The sequence below is a fragment of the Pipra filicauda genome, unplaced genomic scaffold (genome assembly GCF_003945595.2).
Source record: "Pipra filicauda isolate LSUMZ 115617 unplaced genomic scaffold, ASM394559v2 scaffold241_size1546129_pilon, whole genome shotgun sequence".
Lineage (NCBI taxonomy): Eukaryota > Metazoa > Chordata > Aves > Passeriformes > Pipridae > Pipra > Pipra filicauda.
Genome location: NW_024104356.1, coordinates 1,389,430 through 1,408,547, shown reverse-complemented (window position 1 = coordinate 1,408,547; position 19,118 = coordinate 1,389,430). Strand labels below are relative to the sequence as shown.

General features: G+C 61.7%; 2 protein-coding genes across 2 annotated transcripts; one reads left to right on the top strand and one right to left on the bottom strand.

The window, feature by feature from the left end:
* Positions 1-1,443: 1,443 nt before the first annotated feature.
* On the bottom strand, positions 1,444-6,983 carry DES (desmin). Its single transcript, XM_027734805.2, has 9 exons — positions 6,231-6,983; positions 4,706-4,766; positions 4,435-4,530; positions 4,186-4,347; positions 3,969-4,094; positions 3,043-3,263; positions 2,861-2,910; positions 2,518-2,600; positions 1,444-2,388 (listed from the first exon to the last, which is right to left on the bottom strand). The coding sequence occupies exons 1-9, from the start codon at positions 6,779-6,781 to the stop codon at positions 2,347-2,349; spliced, it is 1,392 nt and encodes a 463-aa protein (XP_027590606.1). The 5' UTR covers positions 6,782-6,983; the 3' UTR covers positions 1,444-2,346.
* Positions 6,984-9,372: 2,389 nt separating this feature from the next.
* Positions 9,373-18,530, top strand: LOC113995089 (aspartyl aminopeptidase). The gene is made up of 16 exons (XM_039381838.1): positions 9,373-9,507; positions 13,296-13,379; positions 13,497-13,593; positions 13,671-13,759; positions 13,841-13,954; positions 14,271-14,396; positions 14,535-14,665; positions 15,027-15,111; positions 15,538-15,645; positions 15,880-15,957; positions 16,286-16,369; positions 16,637-16,797; positions 16,951-16,990; positions 17,387-17,488; positions 17,843-18,010; positions 18,418-18,530. Exons 1-16 carry the CDS (start codon positions 9,373-9,375, stop codon positions 18,466-18,468), a joined length of 1,653 nt encoding a protein of 550 aa, XP_039237772.1. The 3' UTR covers positions 18,469-18,530.
* Positions 18,531-19,118: the final 588 nt, after the last annotated feature.

Below are 19,118 nucleotides of genomic sequence, written 5' to 3'. Positions count from 1 at the left end.
AGGAGCACCCCACCATTTGATTTTTGGGGCACCCCATTGGAGCTCCCACATGCTGTGCTCCAGGCAGCAAGCAGCCAGGACTATCTGTAACAGATGCTGCCTGGCCACCCCCGGGCAAGGCAGGGCTTCCCCATCTCTGGTGTGATGGCACCTGGCCCCAGCCACCCTCGCCAGGGGCTGTAAATCTGGGTGAACAGGACGCCAGCGACATGGCACGGTGCTTCCCAGCTGCAGGCCAGCCCTGATGTCTTTGGCACAGCCCACTGCCACCAGCCCGAAGGTGCCAGCATCAGTGGAGCATCACCAGTGAGGAGAAGACCCCAGGATCTCCCAACTTGGATAGCTGGGGCACAACAGAGTGGGATGCCTTGCTAGACCCACATCCTCACTGCAGAGTGGCTGAGCCAGCCCCAGGGTCTTTGGGACTGGAGAAGAAGCCCGGGAGAGGCCTGGAGGAAAGAAAAGGAATGCTCTGTCTTCTGCCTGTCCCCAGGGGCTGAGCTCTGTCACAGCTAGTCTGGGCCAGCGGGGAGGGAGGTGTCATCCCTCCCCATCCAGCCTGGGGACTGTCCTCGATGTCACAGGGCCACCTGCTGGAGACAGACCTTGAAATCCAACACCCCCTAACTGGGGTTTGACACACTGGCCTCTCCATCAGGGACCCCTCAGCCCTGCTGGTAGTGGCACATGCCTTGTCCTAAAACATCACTCCCTGCCAGGCCCACTGCCCTCCCTGGGATCTGCTTCCTAGCAGAGGAGTGTGAACCCTTCAGCACCTCCTGGGGCAGAACAACCCTGAATTGCTCTCTCCCATGGGATACTTGACCAAAACCCCCACATTCTGACCACAGGGAGCACGGCACATACATTGGGAGGAAGGTACTGGCAGGTTGAGGCTGCAGGGTGAGCCTGGAATGCAAGCATAGGGTGGTGGGTCTGATGCTCACAGGGTACCAGGAAGGAGTTCAATTTGGGATGAGGGGGGCTTTGCTTGCAGGTCAGTGACAGTGGGCAGGGCTGTGAAAAGCCCCAGGCAGGTGTGGATTTGGGCAGGGCTGTCCCAGATGAGGGCAAAAAGGAGGTGGCTGTAGAGTTAAGGGCCACCAGGACATGGTGTGTGGCCCTGGGTGTGTGTGGGGGACATGGCACCATCACCGAGAGCCCCTCTAAACCTGATCAGGGCTTGACTGTTACTGCCCCCTGTCCCAGCAGGGCTCCCCCACCCAGCGCAACTGGGAAATGCACCACCACAGGCAACAAAATGCTCTGGGACACCTTCAGCGTGAGGGCCCACAGCTTTTGGGGGACCCAGCAGCCAGGGAAGAGCAGCCCAGGGAATTGCTGGCCCCTCCATCCACCTGGCCCTTGTGATGGCCCCCCCCACGTGCTGCCTCCCCACCACCCACCCTATCTCTGCCCCAGAGATGCACTGAGAGGACAGGGTGATGCTCCGCTGTTTATTTTGGCCGCCTGAAGAGTCACATAGATGTGGTGGGGTGGGGGTGCATTGGGGCGAGGGGTGGGGATGCCTGCCCTGGCCCCCCGGGCCTCTCTCTGGCTCCTCCCATTCTCTCCCCCCTCTCTCCCATTCACTCACTCCTCGTCTCTCCTATGTCCACCTACGGGTACCCTCTCGGCTCACGAGCCCAGACCCGTGCAGCCTCCGGCTGCTGGGGGTCCCCGCCATGGTGGGGGGCGGGCACTGCCCTCCTCTGCCCCACAGGCCTTTATCTTGGCCGGGGGGAGCGAAGAGCCCCAGCCCCCCTGGGCTGGGGGGGACATGCAAGTTGGGAGCCCCCTTGCTCTGAGCCAGGCAGAGAACAAGGGGCTCAGCCCGGACCACCCCTAGCTTGTCCCCATCCCTGGCATCGCCACTATGCACCTGGAGAAGCGCCAGCTCCAGGAGGACGGCAGTGCTGGCAGAGGGGGACGGGTCCCCAGTCCTATGGAATGAACCCCAAGCCTTTGCCCGGTGTGGGAGGGGCCTGTGGGGGGATCCAGAACCCGCTGCTGGGACCGTCCAGCTCTCCATGGAGCTGGTCCAGGCCACCACCTGCTCCCCCCAGCCCCTTCTGCCTGTCCCCTCCCTCCTGCCACCCCCCTTCGGCCCTGGCCTGATCCTGACACTGGTGTGGCTGCTGTGAAGCTGCGAAAGCAGACCAAGCCTTTCGAAGCCAAAGGAGAGAGCCCAGGGGGTGTGGGGGGCCCAGAGGCGGCTGCATGGGGAAACCCCTCAGGCAGTGTCAGGGGATCACTGAGGGGCGAGGCAGGGGGGCAGGACGGAGGCATGGCGGCAGGACGGAGGCAGGGACAGAAGGTGCCAGTGGGCTGCTGGAGCAACGTCCTCTACAGCACTTCATGCTGCTGCTGGGTCGCCTCACTCACCACCTGTGGGAGAGAGGCACTGTGAGTCGCCGTGCCACACTAGAGCCCAGAGTGCAGGAACAGGCGTCGTGCTCGGCCCCCTGTCTCCCCACCACCGTTGGGTGGCACCCTTGGGTGCCACCTTGTGCTCACCTCCCCATCACGGGTTTCAATGGTTTTGATCATCACGGTCTTTTTGGTGTGCACTTCAGAGCCCCGCTGCTCTGGGCTGGTCTCTGCAGGGAGAGGACACAGGATAGGACCACAGGATATGTGGCATGGGGGCACAGCAGTGGGGCTGGGGCTGCTGGGGGGCTTCAGCAGCCCTGGCTCAACCCCTCTCTCAGCTCATGGCAACACCCGAACAAGTGCCCCCACATCAGGAACTCCACGTGGCAGCTGTGGGTCCCCAACTTGCCAGTTTGGCTGCAGCCCCCCAAGAGGGAGCTTTGCCCCCAAACTGGGGACCCTGGGGGACTCATGAGGTGATGCTCACCTCGGAAATTCAGTGCAGAGGCGAAGGTCTGGTGCATGGGGATGCTGATCCTGCGGGGACACAGAGGGGAAGCTTAGTGCCAGCTAGCTCTAGCCCTCAGGTGGCTGCTCACGAGGTTGGAGCCCCAAAAAACAGCTGACCCTGCTGGTCTCCCCAGCCTGTCCTGCACCCCTGCCACTCACCGGTTCTCCTCGCCCTCCAGCAGCTTGCGGTATGTGGCGATCTCTACATCCAAGGCCATCTTGACATTGAGCAGGTCCTGGTACTCACGCAGATGCCGGGCCATCTCATCCTTCAGGTGCCGGATCTCCTCCTCCAGGCGGGCAATGGTGTCCTGGTACCCACCGGCCTCCCCCGCAAAGCGCTCCTCCATCTCCCTCATCTGGCGCATCAGCGAGTCGTTCTGGAGAGACACAGGTCTCAATAAGGGACAGAACCCAGAGGAGCCAGGAGTCACCTGGGGTGGGAGCTGGGGATGACAGGGGGTCCTGGGGAGAGCTATGGTCAGCCCTGGGCTGGATCCAGCTGATGTGGGACCATGATGAGCGACTGTCATCCTCCATCAGCCCAGCGCTGACCAGCAGGATCTGGCAGGGCAAGCTGGGCATATCCTGGGCAACCCTAGCACCCTGGTGTCCAGGCTCCTCAGCAAAGCCATCCTACCCCTGCAGGAGGGCAAGGAGAGCTGCAGGAGCACTGGATAGCTGCCTGGGGTTGGCACTGACACTCTGGTGGCTGCTGGCTGGCTTCTTTGAGTATGACTGTGTCAGAATGGAACTGTTGTGTACTGTTTGTTTGCAACCACCTTCCCAGCCTGCAACCAGACACCCTGAGCCCTGCGCCCGCCTGCCTGGAGCCTCCCAGTCTGGATCACCTTTTACAATCTGTGCCTTGATCCCAGGACTCTGTCAAAACACCTCGCAGGAGCCAGGCCACTGTTGGGGGAGGCACAGCCCACATGTGGGGTACAAGTTCCCTCATGGCAGCAACTCAGAGAGCTGGAAAGAGCCCTCCACCCCAGAGATGTCCCGGAGGTCCCTGAGCAGCCCTGGAGCAGCAGGTCCCTGCAGGAAAGCTGGGGGTCTCCCCAGTGCTGCCCTCAGCTCACCGTGCCCTTGAGGGCATCAATCTCGCAGGTGTAGGACTGGATCTGGTGCCGGTACTCCAGCATCTCCTGTTTTGCTTGCCGCAGTGCATCATTGTTCTTGTTGGCTGCCTGCGTCAGGTCGTTCACCTGAGGAGAGACCAGGGTCAGTGGGCATGGCCACCAAGATGGCCAAGACCCACTGCACTGGAGCCAGCCTGGAGCCCACCACCCCCTGTACCTTGGACTTGTACCACTCCTCGGCCTCAGCGATGTTCTTGGCAGCAATGCTCTCATACTGAGCACGGATGTCCCGCAGCGCAGCCGTCAAGTCGGGCTTGGAGATGTCCATCTCCACCTGAATGTGCTGCTCCTGCAGCTGTGCCTGCAGCTCCCGGATTTCCTGGGTGGGCAAGGTGACATCTCAGGGCACCCACTCCACCCTCCCTGCCCCACAGGTCCCACTGGGAAAGGGGACACCCCAACCAACCTCTTCGTGCACCTTCTTGAGGAAGGCGATCTCCTCCTGTAGGGACTCGATACGTCTTTCCAGGTCGATGCGTGCCAGTGTGGCCGCGTCCACATCCTGGGGGGAACACAGAGTGAGGGGTATTGGGGGGTTGCTGGGAGAGCACCAGGGCTGGAAGGTGCAAAGCTGTGTCCAGGACCATGCCATGGTGCTGGGGCCAGGCTACCGGGGGGAGATGGAAGTGGGAAGGGAGGCAGGGGTCTCACACCACATGAAGGGGACAGGTACTCACAGCTCTGAATGCAGCGAGGTTGTTCTCAGCCTCCTCCTTCAGCTGGATCTCCTCTTGGAGCCTGTGGACAGAGAGGGGAGGCTAGGGGGTTCTGGAGGAAGCCCTGTCCCTCCGTAGTAATGTCCCCCCAAGCTGTCCCTTAGTCCAGCATGGCTCGGTGGGAAGACGGCAGATTGTCCTGTGTTCCTGGCAGGCAGCAGAGGGCTGGCAGGGGGCCAGGGGCTCTTCCTCCCATTCCCTATTATAGTCAACACCGGAGAGATCACAAAGGCATGAGGTCAGCTCCGTGCCATGCGTGCTGCCCCAGCCCTTATAGGGGAGAGTGACCAGCAGCTGGGGGGGATCTGGCACTAGGGGTCCAAGAGATAGCCATCAGCTGAGCCATCCCAGGGAGAGCAGGAGGACAGACAGGTCTCAGCGATGCTGTAGGATGGGGTATGGAAAAGGGACTGCTGCCGGGGGTCCCAGCTCAGGGCTGGAGATCCGGGCTTGTGCCAGGGGACGGGACACTACTGAAGGCTGCAGGCCCATGGAAAGGCAGTGGGGAGGAGATGGAGGTGCCCAGGCGGTACTGGCACATGAGGTGACAGGAACCTGACACCTGTTTGTTCTGGGCCTTGCTCCTCCCCTGTCATTGAAAGTTCCTCCATGCCACCACTCCCAGCCCCCCAGCACTGGGGCTTTGCCCCATTAGGAGCATCTATGTTGTGGCTGGGGTTACAGAGGGATGCAGCAGGCTGTGTCACCCCCAGGGGATGGGTACTGGTGTCCCCAGGGCACAGGGTCCAGGAGGGAAGGTGCAGGCCAGCATCAGAACATGCAGCTCCCCCTGATCATTCGCCCCTACTGCCAGGTGTCCCATGCTGTTCAGTCCCTGGGGGTTCCTTCAGCCTGGCCACCCTTGTGGCTAATCCCCACTGGCCCCAGCTCTCTTCCCCAGCACCAGCCAGGTCCACAGCATCCTTGGGATCTCCTGCCACTCACAGGGCATTATGGACACCCACAGCAGGCCTGGAGCATCTCTGGCCTGCGGAAGTGCTGCTTCCTCCCCTCCCTCCTTCATGTCCGGAGCTGATGGAGCACCCTCCCCGGGTTATCCTCCCCCTCACTTCCGCCTGTCTGGCTGCCTCTGTCTGCTCATCTATCCCACAGAGCTCAGCTCACTCATGGGCTCGCCAGCCCTCCCTGGTGTGAGCAGAGATGGGGACTCCATGGTGAGGTGCACTTCGATCTCCCTTCTCTGGGTGTCCTGTGGCATCACAGCCCAGCCTCAGCTCCACCGTAAGGGAGGGCATAGGGACACCCCTACTACCAGAGCCGTCCTGCCCACTGGGTGCTGCCTGGGCATCGGGACAGGGGTCAAGGGGAACAGAGTAGTGGGGACATGATAGTCTATGAGCATGAGGCACAAGGATGACAGTAACCACCAAAGGGGCTGTCAGGGCGATCTCTGCCACCACCCATCCCTGGGGATAGAGATGCACAGATGGATGCCCGCAGGGACACTCCAAGGGCCCCCACTCACTTCTGCTTGAGCTTCTGCAGGTCATCGAGCAGGTTGTCGCGCTCGACCTCCACACGAGCTCGCTGGTTGGTGAGCAGGTCCACCTGGCGCCGGAGCTCCCGTAGCTCCTCCTCATACATCTCAGCCACGCGAGTGGGCTCCTTGCCCCGCAGGCGGTTCACCTCGGCCACCATGAGGGCATTCTGCTGCTCCAAGAACCTCACCTTTTCAATGTAGTTGGCAAAACGGTCATTGAGCTCCTGCAGCTCCACCTTCTCATTGGTGCGGGTCTGAAGGAACTCCTGGTTCATGGCATCGGCCAGGCTGAAGTCCAGCAGCTCGCCGGCACCTTGGTAGGCACTTTGGTAGGAGCGCAGGGGCGTCACGCGGGTGGTGCGGAAGCTGGACAGGCTGGGGACGGCCGAGGTGCGGGACACCTGGTAGACGCGGGAGGTGACGGAGCTCCCGCTGCTGCCCTTGCTCCCGAAGGAGGCACGGGGAAAGACCGGGGAGCCGCCGAAGGTGCGGCGGTAAGAAGAGACCCGCTGGCTGGAGGAGTAGGACTGGCTCATGGTGGTGGCGTGGGTCGGCGAGGCCGGAGCAGGGAGCAGGCGGCGGGGCTGGCGAGCGGCCGGCAGCTCGGAGAGGCGTCAGGAGGGGAGCTGCGCGCCGCTATTTGTATCCTGCTGACATCACCCGCCCCTCCTGCTGCCGGGCAGCTGGGGGATGCTGCTGCGGGGGGGATGGCCACCAGCCCCCGCCCACTGCCCCTCACCTGCCCGCACCCCCTGGCAGACAAGAATGATACAACGATACCCATGGACCCCTGAGCACCGCCGGAGTCCCCTGGTGCCTTGACTCCGGCCCCCAGTGCTCTGCCCTGTCCCTGGAGGTGTGAGGAGAGTTAACTGGGGCAGGCTGATTGTGACCCCCCTATCAGGGTGCAGTGCCACCACCGAGGGGCCCAGACAGACAGACAGCTTAGGTGGGTGCCACGAGGGAGAGAAGGGGACTCAGACCCTCACAACAAACCCTCACTTGACACTCTTAAGCCAAACCTCATGACTGCTAGCCATGGTCCCAAAATTGGTCTTGAGAACCCCAAAAAGCCTCTGATGATGCCCTGACCCACCCCCTGTCAAGAGTACCAGGGGTGCCCACAGCTCTCCATGTGGGGCCAGACTCCAGCCCCCCAGAGAGTGAACAAGGAAGAGCTCAGGAGAGGGGTTGATGTGGGGGGGACTCCTGCCCTGAGTGTGCTTGTACAGACCCACCACCCCAACTCCCTTTCTGACATGGGGGGCTGAGCACTGGCCAGGGTCTGGGCACTTTTGAGTGCTGCTGAGTGACCTCAAGCAGGTGCTGGGTCTGAGCCCCAGTGACAGTGACGTCAGCCCCCTGTCCTTGCTCAGGCACATTCCCAAAGCAGCAGGCACCCAACCAAAATAGCCTTCCGAGCTCATACTCATGGGGCGTGGGACATACATACATGGTATTTATAGCTGGGTGCCTCCCTGTTAACCCTTCTTGCTCCAGGCATGTGGAGAGCACAGCTGGACGGGGACCCTGCCTGGAGCAGCTCCAGGCCCTCTCTGCCCCCCATCACTCCAAGAGCAGAACAAGGTCCCCAGGTTATCCCGAGGCACTGCAGGTTCTGTCCTGTCTCCTCAGTCTTCCTCTTGGCCAGAAAGTACATTGAGGATCAGAAAACCCAGCCTATCTCTGCAAAAATTCACAGAATGGGGAATACCCCAGTCCTGTATAGGCACCCCCACAGCTTCCCACTTCCTGGACAGATGGTAGGCCAGATCAGGGAACCCCAGGGCCATGCACAAACCTGTGCCAGCTAAAGAGGTCATCCTGAGGGAGGGGAGCTGTGCTGGGGGAGGGTGCCCCTTGCCTGGGAAGCACCCCCTCCTCTCAAGCCCCCCAGCACACTTGGTGACCCCCAGCTCTGTCCAAGCTGCACTGTTTTGGCTGACGTCAGCTGGCTCAGCTCCAGTGACTCTGTCCCTGGAGGCCCTGGTGTAGGGGACCGCGGTGCCACTGGGCATGGGGTGACTCAGCAGCAGGAGCAGTGCTCAGCCCTGACTGGCCCCGCACCTCCTGGCCTTCTGTCCTGTCTGTAACATAGACACCAAGCAGTGCCATGGCTCACCCACGGCAGCATCAGGATGGCAAAAGGTTGGGCTTAATCATGGAATCATTCTCAACTGCCCTGGCTTTGGAGGCACTCCTGCCTGCTGCCTGCCTGCTCCATGCCATCTGAGGGCCAGCGAGGGTCTTGGTCCCATATCCATGCAGGTGGGCAGGGGCTCGATGCCCCACATCCCTTTAGCCCCTCCAAGCCCCCCATCCCTGGAGCCCCTCCCAGCCACCCAGTTGCAGCATGATGTGGCATCTTCCCAAGGGTGCAAGCTGCCTGGCGGAGCCTGCCTTTAAAAGGGAAGGTATTTCCAGATGGGGTTGTTTCATACCATCACAGGGGGAGGATGGAAGAAAGGGGGGCTTGTGGGGGGAGAGTAGATGGAAAAACAGACAGCATCCTTCCCCCTTCTGGCCCTGCGCCGAGCATGCCCTGCACATCCCTGAGCTCCGCACGTGTGCCCTGCAGGGTGGCAAGCCAGTCCTTAGCTGGTGTGCAGAGGGGCAGGCGGGTGCCCACACCAGTGAGGGGGACCCCAGGGATCTGGGACAGCACACCTCCAGCTGTGGAATTCAGCCATCCCTTCCCATGACCCTATCCTGCTGCCATGCCAGCTGGGGTGTGGGGAGGAGGGACTCCCTAGGGGTGCTGTGTCCAGCAGTGCCTGGCACCCTACCCTGGTAGGGCAATGCAAACCCCATCCCAGTCCCAGGGAGCCCTTGTTTCCATCGTCATCCCACATAGCAGGGGTATGCAGGGTTGGGGTGCTCCAGGGAGGGGAAATGCATTCTCAGGCACTGGTGCTTGGAGGGGAAGTAGCTCAGAGTGGTTAACAAGGAGCATCCTCCTGGCCCTGTTCTAGGACAGAGTGCTTGAAGTGGCCTTTCCTCAGCTGCTGTGACAACCTTCCGGGCTGGCTCTGTGCAGGCAGGGGGCCCCACAGCTTGCAGAGGGTGGACAAAAGCCTTGGACTTTCACAGCCTCTTAGGAAAGCCCCGTCTGCTTGCAGGACCCAGCATGACGGGAAGAAGGGACAAAGTGCAGGACCCAGAAACCCTGCCTGAATCCCACGCCAGGGACATGACGCCAAATTCCATGCCGACCAAAGACCCAGAGGCTGCAGAAAGTGAGGAGGCTGCAGAGAGCAACAGTGCAAGGCTGATTCCTGTCCCGTCCAGCCCCATTCTGCCTCCCCACAACTACATCCCAGGCCAGGCTGACCCAGACCAGCAGAGCCTGGGAAGTGGCTCCTGAACCCCCGCACTGGCCTGGTTCCCAGCTTCCACCGAGCTGTAGATGAGGCTGCTGCTGGAAAGGCATTTGGAGCTGGAATGTCAAACAACTCCCTCTGGTCATGACATCCCTGTGAGCAAAGCCAGCTGCATCCTGCAGCCACCCCTCCTCCCCAGCCCTCCCTCCCTCCCTCCCGCTCCCCCAGGATTTAAGCCCTTCACAGTCTCCCCAGGCTGTGGGCATCTCGGGGCTCAAAGGATGCAGGGACAGGGTGCTGACCCCTCCTTGGCCCTGGACCCTGCCACCAGACCCCAGTGCCCCCCTCACGCCTGGCCCTAGCTCAGGGATGAGTGGAGGGATGGGAATGAAGCAGCGAGGGCATCCATCCCCTCACTCCTGACCCCTAGCTGTCTCCCTTCATCCCACTCCTTTTACAGCCATGAGCCTCCCAGGCATCTTTACCCTAAGAGGGAAGGACTGTGTGGCCCATTCCTTGGTGCTGACGGACCCAGGGCACGATCTATTGTCTAAATAAGAGATGTTCTCCTTCCTTGCCTGGACCATGGCCCAGCCTGGCACAACAGGGTCCCAGAAGCTGGTGGATGCCCTAAAGTCTTCAGCCCCCCACCCACTGTTCACCTCAGCTGTCCCCATGCCTTCGCCCACTCCAGAGCTCAGGACAGCACCAGTGGGCACACAGCCTGTCTGGCTGTTTCTGGTCCCCATCCCTGTGTCCCCAAGTGATGGGGATGCTGAGGACAATGTCCTGTCTCTGAGTGGCACGAGGATGATGGGGGTGCCTGGATGCCCCATGGCATGAATGGATGCTGCCGGTGTCCAGCTGCAACCTGTGTGGATGCCGGGAGGTGTTCACTTGCCCCCCTTGGTCTTTGTATATCCTTGGGATGAGTTGTTGCCTCCATGTTTCACAAAGTTGCTAGGGGTGACCTGTTGCTCCCAGGGCCATGTAGCTGCTGGGGATGATCAGCTACCTCCATGTCCACACAGATGCCTGAAGCATGCGTCTGCCCCTCCATCTAGAGCTAGCCCTCTCATCCGTGAGGATGTTGGGAGTGTTCACCCATCCCTGCAGCCCAGGGGCAGGCTTGGTGCCCTCATGGTCCATGGGGGTGTTCACCTGCCCCAGTGGTGTGGAGATACTAGGGATGCTCAGCTGCCCTCGTTGTCCACATGGATGTAGGGATGACTGGGTGGCCCACGAGGACGCTGGGGTGTCTGTCTGGGCTCCCACAGGCCTTGATAGTGTCACCCATGCCAGTGAGATGAGGTAGCATTAGCCACTGCATCGCTGGCAGCTCACGTAAGGCATGGTGGCCATTCACTCAGCCTCCAGCAATGCCTGGGCAGTGATTTCACTTTCCCATGCTCAGACACGTGGGCTGGGATGCGGGGGACCGCCTTGATGGATGCCATCCTTTTGCTCATCCTGGCAGGGCTGGCTAGGGGGGATCCAGGCAGCCTGGCAGGCAGTGGGAGAAGGGGGTGGCACTTCCTGGAGCTCTGGCTGTTTACAGGCTCTGTCCTGGGCCGTCTTTCCATTAACCCCTTCCAGCAAGGCTAAGCACTGTCTGCCAATTCCCAAAGAGTCCTGCCATCAGGGAACACTTCCCAGAACAAACCCTGCCCAGAATCCCACTCTGGGCTGCCAGGGCACATGGGAAGGGCCACAGTGCCCTGTCCCTACTGGTTCTGTCCCTGCCAGGCACCCCTGGGCACATGCATGAGCCCAGCACCAGGGTGCATGCACTCCAAGGATAAGCTGGTGCCTTTTTGGGAGGGCTGCCTCGGGCTCCCTGCTGCACTAGGTGGTCCATGCGGCAGTGTGGAATGCGGACAGGAGCAGTGTCTTCCCAGGAGCATGGTGATGGGGTGGGGGGCAGCCACGACAGGTGCTGCGCAGCCCTTGGCACCCAGCCAGGGGTGAGTCAGAGCCCACCCGGAAATAGCCATCATGAGCTTTTTCTGGAAGCCTCTCTGTTCCGGGAATAGCTGCGGCATGCCAAGGCACTGCCCTTTGCCTGCTCCAGCAGGGCTGGACGAAGGCCACACCCGGCCCTGCCACTCACCCCTGTTCTGACACCCCAGATCCAGGCACCCCCTGCTCCTGTACGCATCCCCACTGGGACCCATCTGCCCTGGGCACCTGGTTACTCACCCGCTCGGGGCATCTACCAGCTGGGGAGCCTTGGGCTCCAAACGTCCCCAGGTGTCCTTCAGGCAGAGCCCGGAAACCACCCAACAGCATCTGACCCTGAGCTGGGTGCTGGCAGCAGCAGGGGGTGATGCTGGCAGGAGGAGCACGGGGACAGCCGCCTGGTACCCACTTCCCTTTGGCTGGGGTGTACTGGGCAGTGGCATGTGCATGCCAGCTCCAGGCAGGGGTGCTGGGTGCTCCCAGTCTGGTCCCTTTTCAGTGGGATGCTGGCCCTGTGTTTTGCTGTGGTTGACTTGGAGACCCTCCAGCTGTCTGTTTGCATGGTGCCAGGCAGTGGGAGTGCTTGTTCCCTTTTTCTGGGGAGGAGAGGCAGGTGCTGGGGGCTGGGAGCATAAATCCAGAGCTGTCAGGAGCTCTTGGCACGATAGGTCACAGGGTCAGGTGGAACAGGACCACCATTTTCCAGTCCCCGGGACACAGACAGCATTCTCCAACTAACAGGGTCTCCATGCTAGTGACTCGGGAGATGGGAATTCAACTGGCACCCAACACCTGGGCCCTATGCAACTCTCACAGGCTGCCATGTCCCTCTCCCAAGGCTGCACACCCATTGTCTAGAAGACAAAGGATCCTGCTGGGAAACGATACACATGGACTGATGGAAACCCAAAACCCCACTGCTGCACCCAGCCCATGCAGAGGACCCAGCCAAGAGTAAGAGGCACCCCAATCCATGCGAGTCCAAGGGCTCCTATCCCCTGGGAGTGCCCCAGCTGGGGTGCTGCCCTGCCACTGTGCATCACTGTCACTTGGAGACATTGGTCCTCAACATGGCACCAGGGGCTTGTGCCTTGTTTCCTGTGAGGGTTGAGCAGTACCAAGGCAGGGGAGCAGCAATGATGGGGGGCGACATCTTGCTTTACACCAGCGACCTACCCTAGAGATACTCAGCCTCTGGGAAGTGAGTGTGTTCCCCTGTGCACCTGTACCCCACTGTGCATGGGCCAAGCCCTGTTTTGGGGCAGCCCCTATTCACCCAGTGGCGGCAATTGGGGCACACCCCAGGGCAGGATGGGTGATCATCCCTGGAGAGCCTGTGTCAGCGCCTTCTGGCTGTGTCCCACTCACCCAAAACCTAGCTCTGTCCTGGCTTTGGCAGGCACCGCGTTTGCCTGGCCTGGACCAGGGTGCAGGGTGAGTGGTGCATGGTGTGGATTGCAGAGTGCGAATTTTCAGGGGGCAGGGTGTGGGTTGTGGGATGCGGGGTGCAGGATGCAGGGTGAGGGGTGTGGGGTTAGGGTGTGCGGTGCAGCGTGCATAATGTAGATTGCATGACGTGGGGTGCAGGGTGAGGGTGCGACGTGCAAGGCATGGGGTGCATAGGGTGCAAGGTGCAGGGTGTGGGTTGCAGGGTTGCAGGTCGTGGAGTGCGGATTGCAGGGTGTGGATTGCAAGGTGTGGATTGCATGGTGCGGGGCGTACGGTGCGGATTGCGGGGTGTGGATTGCGGGGTGTGGATTGCGGGGTGCAGGGTTCGGGGTTCCGGGTGCGCGTTCCTCCGCGCCGGCAGGGGGCGCTGTGCGGCGCGGGGCGCGGGGCGGTGGCGGCCATGCAGGTACCGGGCGGGCGGCGGGCGCGGGGCGGGAGGGGCGCGCCCGGGCTGGGGGTCCCCGGTCCCGCGGGGATCCCCGACCCGGGGCGGGGTGTTGCCGGTGCTGTGCGGTGACGGCGGTGCCCACAGGCGGCGGCGCAGGGTTCGAAGGCGGCGGCACAGGCGGCGGCGCAGGAGCTGGTGAAGTTCGTGAACCGCAGCCCCTCGCCGTACCACGGTGAGGAGCCGCCCGGGCCCCCGCCCTGCCCTCTTCCCCTCCCCGCAGGCGGCCCTGACGGCTCTTCCCCCCCGCAGTGGTGGCCGAGTGCCGCAGCCGGCTGCTGCAGGCCGGTTTCCAGGAGCTGAAGGAGACGGAGCACTGGGACGTGCGGCCGGCGCAGAAGGTGAGCCCGGCGGAGACGAGGCGGCGGGGGCTGGATGGGGCCGAGGGCCCTCACCCCTCACCTCTGGCCCTCTGCCCCCAGTATTTCATCACTAGAAACTACTCCACCCTCATCGCCTTCGCCGTCGGCGGCCAGTTCCAGCCCGGGAATGGGTTCAGCCTTCTGGGGGCCCACACCGACAGCCCCTGCCTCAGGGTAAGGCCGCCCAGCCAAGTGCTGGGACCTTCTCTGGGGCCCTCCAGTTTCATGCCACAAGTAAAAACAACCCTTACTTCCCCTGTACCAAGGAGCACCATTGTTGGCTCCTTACACATCCCAGATCTTCCTCCCAGAGCAGCCCATGCTGACCCCCTGCATTGCTTTGCCTGCTTCTGTGTCCTCTGTGTCCCCTGTCCTGCAAAGCCCCTCGCAGCACCCTGTGCTGGCACCGTCAGCGATGAGGCTCTTGGCCTGCTGTGCCCAGTCCCCAGCATTTCGCAGTGCCATTAGTGACACCTCTGCTGTCACTCAGGTGAAGCGTCGCTCTAAGCGGGGGCAGGTGGGCATAGTCCAAGTTGGTGTGGAGACCTATGGAGGTGGCATCTGGAACACCTGGTTTGACCGTGACCTCACCGTGGCTGGGAGGGTGATCATAAAGGTGAGTCTGATTTGGGGCAGGCACAGTGGGATAGCTGTGTGCCCCCAGCTCTGGGTCCTTGACTCCCACACAGAGTGGGACCTGCTGCAACCTCTCAGCCTTACAGGCCTGGCCCCAGAAGTCCTTCTTGTGTTTCAGGACCCGGCCACAGGGCGCCTGGAGCAGCGCCTGGTACGCGTGGAGCGGCCCATCCTCCGCATTCCTCACCTGGCCATCCATCTGCAGCGCAGCATCAATGAGAACTTTGGGCCCAACACCGAGCATCACCTGTAAGGCCTGGTTCGGCCCCAACCCCTGGCCAGCCCTTGGGAGGGATGGGACACAGCTGGAGCAGTTGCCCACCCTCAGCTCGCCCTTTGCCAGCTGCTGATTGCAGTGAGGAGGTCTGCAGTGGCTTTTCTTAGCCCCACAGAGTCCTTTCAGGAGATGCTTCCAAGCTTAGGACTTGGGAAGGACACGGGGGTATCCTGAGGTGGCACAATAGATCTGTGCTTCAGGGGCTACCATGTTCAGCATGGTAGTTGCTCCCTGGAGGAGCAAGGCAGACACTCGGGAGGGATTTGTTGTGTGTGGCCCAAGCAGGTGAGGTGAGCAAAGCCCTGGGGGCTAACATCATTGTCTCCCACACAGGGTTCCCATTCTGGCCACTGCTGTGCAGGAGGAGCTGGAAAAGGAGGTGCTTATGGAGTCCACACCTTGCAGTGCTGTGGCCCAGGTGAGCTGGGTGCCAAGGATCAGTGGGGACTCTTGCTAGGACCTCACACTTGTCACCTTTGATCTCCATTCCTCAGGGACCTCCCACCAGGTTCCTCTTCCCCTTCTCCCCATGGACTGGTGGTAAGCTTCCACTCGGCCTCACAGCTGTGTACGTGGCACATCTGCTCAGCCATCTCTGTCTTCTCACCCTGCTCTGCAGCCACTGTGTAGAAGTGGGTGCACTTCCCCAAGGAGGCAGGGCGGGGGCCTTGCACAGGGGGCGGAGACCTGTCCTGGGTGAGGTGGGGGCTTGAGCACAGGACATGTTAGCAGGAGAGAGGACATAACAACGTGAGTGGGGTGTGGGACAGCTCTGCAGGGTGAAACAGGGAGCTTCCCCTGCCATCCACAGCCTGCCCTGCCCACAGCTCTGCTTTCTTCCCAGGCAGAGCGCCACAGCCCTGTCCTGCTTTCCCTGATCTGCCCCCAGCTGGGGGTGAAACCGGAGCAGATTGTAGAGCTGGAACTATGCCTGGCAGATACACAGCCAGCGGTGAGTAAGGGCAGGAGCCTCCTTCTGCCGGCACACAGCCTGCGGGCTGGCACTACACAGGTGTTTCCTGGCACACGTCCTCGGCCTGGGGCGTGCCAGGGCTGGAAGCTGAGTGGAACAAGAGGAGGCAGCTCCTTAGGGGCATAGATGAGGGGACTGGAATGGGGACCCAGTGCAGATACTTTTTGGTGTGCCAGAGGCTGTACCCTACTCCTCCTGGCTCTCTAATTGCAGACACTGGGTGGTGCCTTCGATGAGTTCATCTTCTCCCCACGTCTGGACAACTTGCACAGCTGCTACTGCGCCCTGCAGGTGAGAGTGAAAAGAGCCTGGAGGCTGCAGAGTGGTCCCAAGGCACCCTGGCTCAGCTTTGAGCTGGCCCAAGGCTTTGCAAAGATGTGTGTTCCCATGAGATGGCTCTGGCTTATAGGAGGATCTGGTTTTGGGAGCTGCCCACTTTGCTGAGTGTATGGGGTTCCCAGCAGCTCCCAGGGGTGTCTCCTGCTGTCACCGGGCCATGTGTGTGCCCACAGCTCCCTTCCTCCATGCTTTGGGCTCTCCTGGGAAAGTTCCTGATGGCTCGGTCGTGAGACTCCCAGGATGGCACTCAGGCTGATGTCCATTCCCCCCAATCCTGCAGGCCTTGATTGACTCGTGCGCGGCGCCCTCCTCACTCTCCCAGGAGCCCAATGTGCGTCTCATCGCACTCTATGACAATGAGGAGGTGAGCAAGGGCACAGTCTGGGATGGCTGGCACTGGGAGGGGCTCCATGTTCTTTGCTCTCCCCCAGCCATGCCTGGCAGGAGAGAGACATGCCATGCCCCAGTGGAGGAAGCTGGGATTTGTCTACACCTCCATGGAGTGTGGCCTGGTCAGGGGGTGGAAGGCACTTGTATGATAGGAAGCAACTCTGCTGGCTTTGGGGAGTCCCCTGTCACTCAGCTGGCCCCTGGAGTGTTGGGGGGTTGTGCTGATGGTGATTCTTGGCAGGTAGGGTCGGAGAGTGCACAGGGCGCGGAGTCCTTGCTAACAGAGCTGGTGCTGCGTCGGATCTCGGCATCGCCACACAACCTGACAGCCTTTGAGGAGGCCGTGGCCAAGTCCTACATGATCAGCGCTGATATGGCCCACGCTGTGCACCCCAACTATGTGTGAGTAGCCTGAGCAGTGCCACAGGTCAGGACAGCTTCCTCTGCCACCTGAGGGGACATGTCCCCATCATTCCCCAGGGAGTACAGACCATGCAGTCTTTGTTGTGGCAGGGAGGGAGGGCTGTACATGAAACTCCTGCTTCTCTTTTGCAGGGACAAGCATGAGGAAAATCATCGTCCAGCCTTCCACAAGGTGAGGGCAGCCCTCTGCTTTGGGTTGGGACAGACACTTTGGGTCTGTCCTGCAGTGCTGTGGATTGTCCAGCTGCTCCCTGGAGCACAGTTTTGGGGTGCAACTCAGCAGCTCTCAAATGGGAAACATTTGTCCTGCAACAGGATTTGCCTGTGCCACACGTCTGATGTTGATCACTTGGGATCTCAGTCTTGTCCCTGGAGCCCTTCCCTGCTCTGAGCTGGGCTGCCCCTGTCGCAGGGCTGTCTCCATCCCCATAGGCTCACCCAGGGTGGAGAGAATGGTCTGGTGTGATGTGTGATGGGGTGGGACAGCATTGCCTGGGCATGAGTGTTTCCAGAGCCACTGACTATCCCTGGGTCCCATCATGGACCTGCGGCACCTTTGCTTGTGCAGGGCCCTGTCATCAAAGTGAACAGCAACCAGCGCTACGCCTCCACAGCTGTCACCGAAGCCATAATCCGGGACATCGCCGCCCGTGTGGGTGTCCCTCTGCAGGTGAGCGCGGCTGAGTGAGCCCTCCTGGAACACTGCGAGTTTGGGCTGCAGCCCTGCCCCTCAGTTCATGAGAGGAGGCCTGTGCTAGAGCCCCACTCCTGTTACCATATCTGTCCCCACTGTGGTCTCTGCTGCCGGCTGCTGTGGGGCTCCAGCTCCACTGCTGCCTCAGGGAGCAGGCTGGGGAACAGGAAGGGAATCTGGCCTCAGTGTGTCCCATCTCTGGAGGATTTTGTACCCTGGCTTGGATCAGTGCTGCTTCCTTGTCCCAGGTTGTCTCCCTTCAGGGCTGAGTGCCCATGTGGGAGGCTGTGGGGCAGCATGGGGAGCTGCTGAGGCCTTGTCCCCCTGCAGGAGTTCATGGTGCGCAACGACACGCCCTGCGGCACCACCATTGGCCCCATCCTGGCCTCCCGCCTGGGGCTGCGCGTGCTGGACATCGGCTGCCCGCAGCTGGCCATGCATTCCATCCGGGAGATGTGCTGCACCTCAGGGGTGCTCCAGAGCATTACCCTCTTCAAGGTAAATTCTATGGACCCCATCCTGTGCTGAATCCCTCTCCCTGCTCCTCTGCATTTCTTGCATCCCCATGTCCCTATCCAACCCCTGCCTTGGGACTGAGCTTTCCCACTCTCGAACCCTCTGGAGCAGCGCAGGTACCGGCTGCTTCCAGAGGTGCCCCCTTGCATACCAGCCTCCCCCAGTGACTGCCATCCCTAAATAGTTACTATGGCAACCAGTGCTAGCCTTGAGTCAGCGATGGGTTACTATGGCGACGTGGTCCTGCTCTCTGCGAGTAGCATGCCTGCTACAACGCTGCCTGCGTAACCCAACAGGGAGCCACTGCCTGCTCCCGCTGCCTGTCCCCCCACCCCACCCCACCCCAAGTTGCCCTGCCCGGCCCACTCTGACAGCCTCTCTCCTTCCAGGGCTTCTTCGAACTCCTGCCGACAGTCAGCAGCAGCCTGGTGGTCGACTGAGCGCAGTGGGAAGGGAGCAGCAGCGGGTTCAGTGCTGGGGCCATTAAAGCATCTCTAGCTCACTGGCGAGTGGTCCATGACTGCGGCTGGGGTTGGGGGTAACATATGTAGCTACCGCTGGGGACTCCCATGGCTCCTAATCCATGCTCTCCTCCCCTGGGGCTGGGAGCGGAACCTATTCACCCACCCCCAGTGCTGGCGATCTCAGCTGAGGGGCAGAACACGGCTTTGCCTTCACCCATGGAGAACTGGCTGGATGATGTCCCCTCTCTCTGCGGTGCTGGGACCGCCCCTTTCCGCAGGGCTGAACCTGCCGTGTGTGCAGCTGCTCTCCGGGGCCGGGCCAGGGGTCCCTGCGTGGGGGCTGCGCGCTCCCCTCGGCCGGTGCCGGGGCGCTGCCGCTGGGCGGGGCACGAGGGTGCGGCTCCGCGCTCGCCGCCCATTGGCCCCTTCTCAGGGGCGTGTCCCGCCCAGGAGCCAGTGGGATCGCAGAACTGGGCAGGGGCGGGCGCTGATTGGCGGAGGCGCTCCTGGCGCGGTGACACACCCCCGGGGGCGTGGCTCACCCCCAAGGAGGCCGCGATTGGCGCGCCGCTGGGCCGCCTCTTCCCCAGGCGTGACGTGATTGGCCGCGCTCGACAGCGAGGGGC

Coding starts and splice junctions, on each gene's coding strand:
- DES (XM_027734805.2), bottom strand. CDS start 6,781: ATGAGCCAGTCCTACTCCTCCAGCCAGCGGGTCTCTTCTTACCGCCGC. Junction 3,264..3,968: donor TTGATGCCCTCAAGGGCACG/GTGAGCTGAGGG, acceptor GTGTCTCTCCAG/AACGACTCGCTGATGCGCCA. Junction 2,911..3,042: donor CTGGAGGGCGAGGAGAACCG/GTGAGTGGCAGG, acceptor GTGTCCCCGCAG/GATCAGCATCCCCATGCACC.
- LOC113995089 (XM_039381838.1), top strand. CDS start 9,373: ATGACGGGAAGAAGGGACAAAGTGCAGGACCCAGAAACCCTGCCTGAA. Junction 9,508..13,295: donor AGGCTGCAGAGAGCAACAGT/GCAAGGCTGATT, acceptor TGCGGGGTGCAG/GGTTCGGGGTTCCGGGTGCG. Junction 15,646..15,879: donor TGGCAGATACACAGCCAGCG/GTGAGTAAGGGC, acceptor CTCTAATTGCAG/ACACTGGGTGGTGCCTTCGA.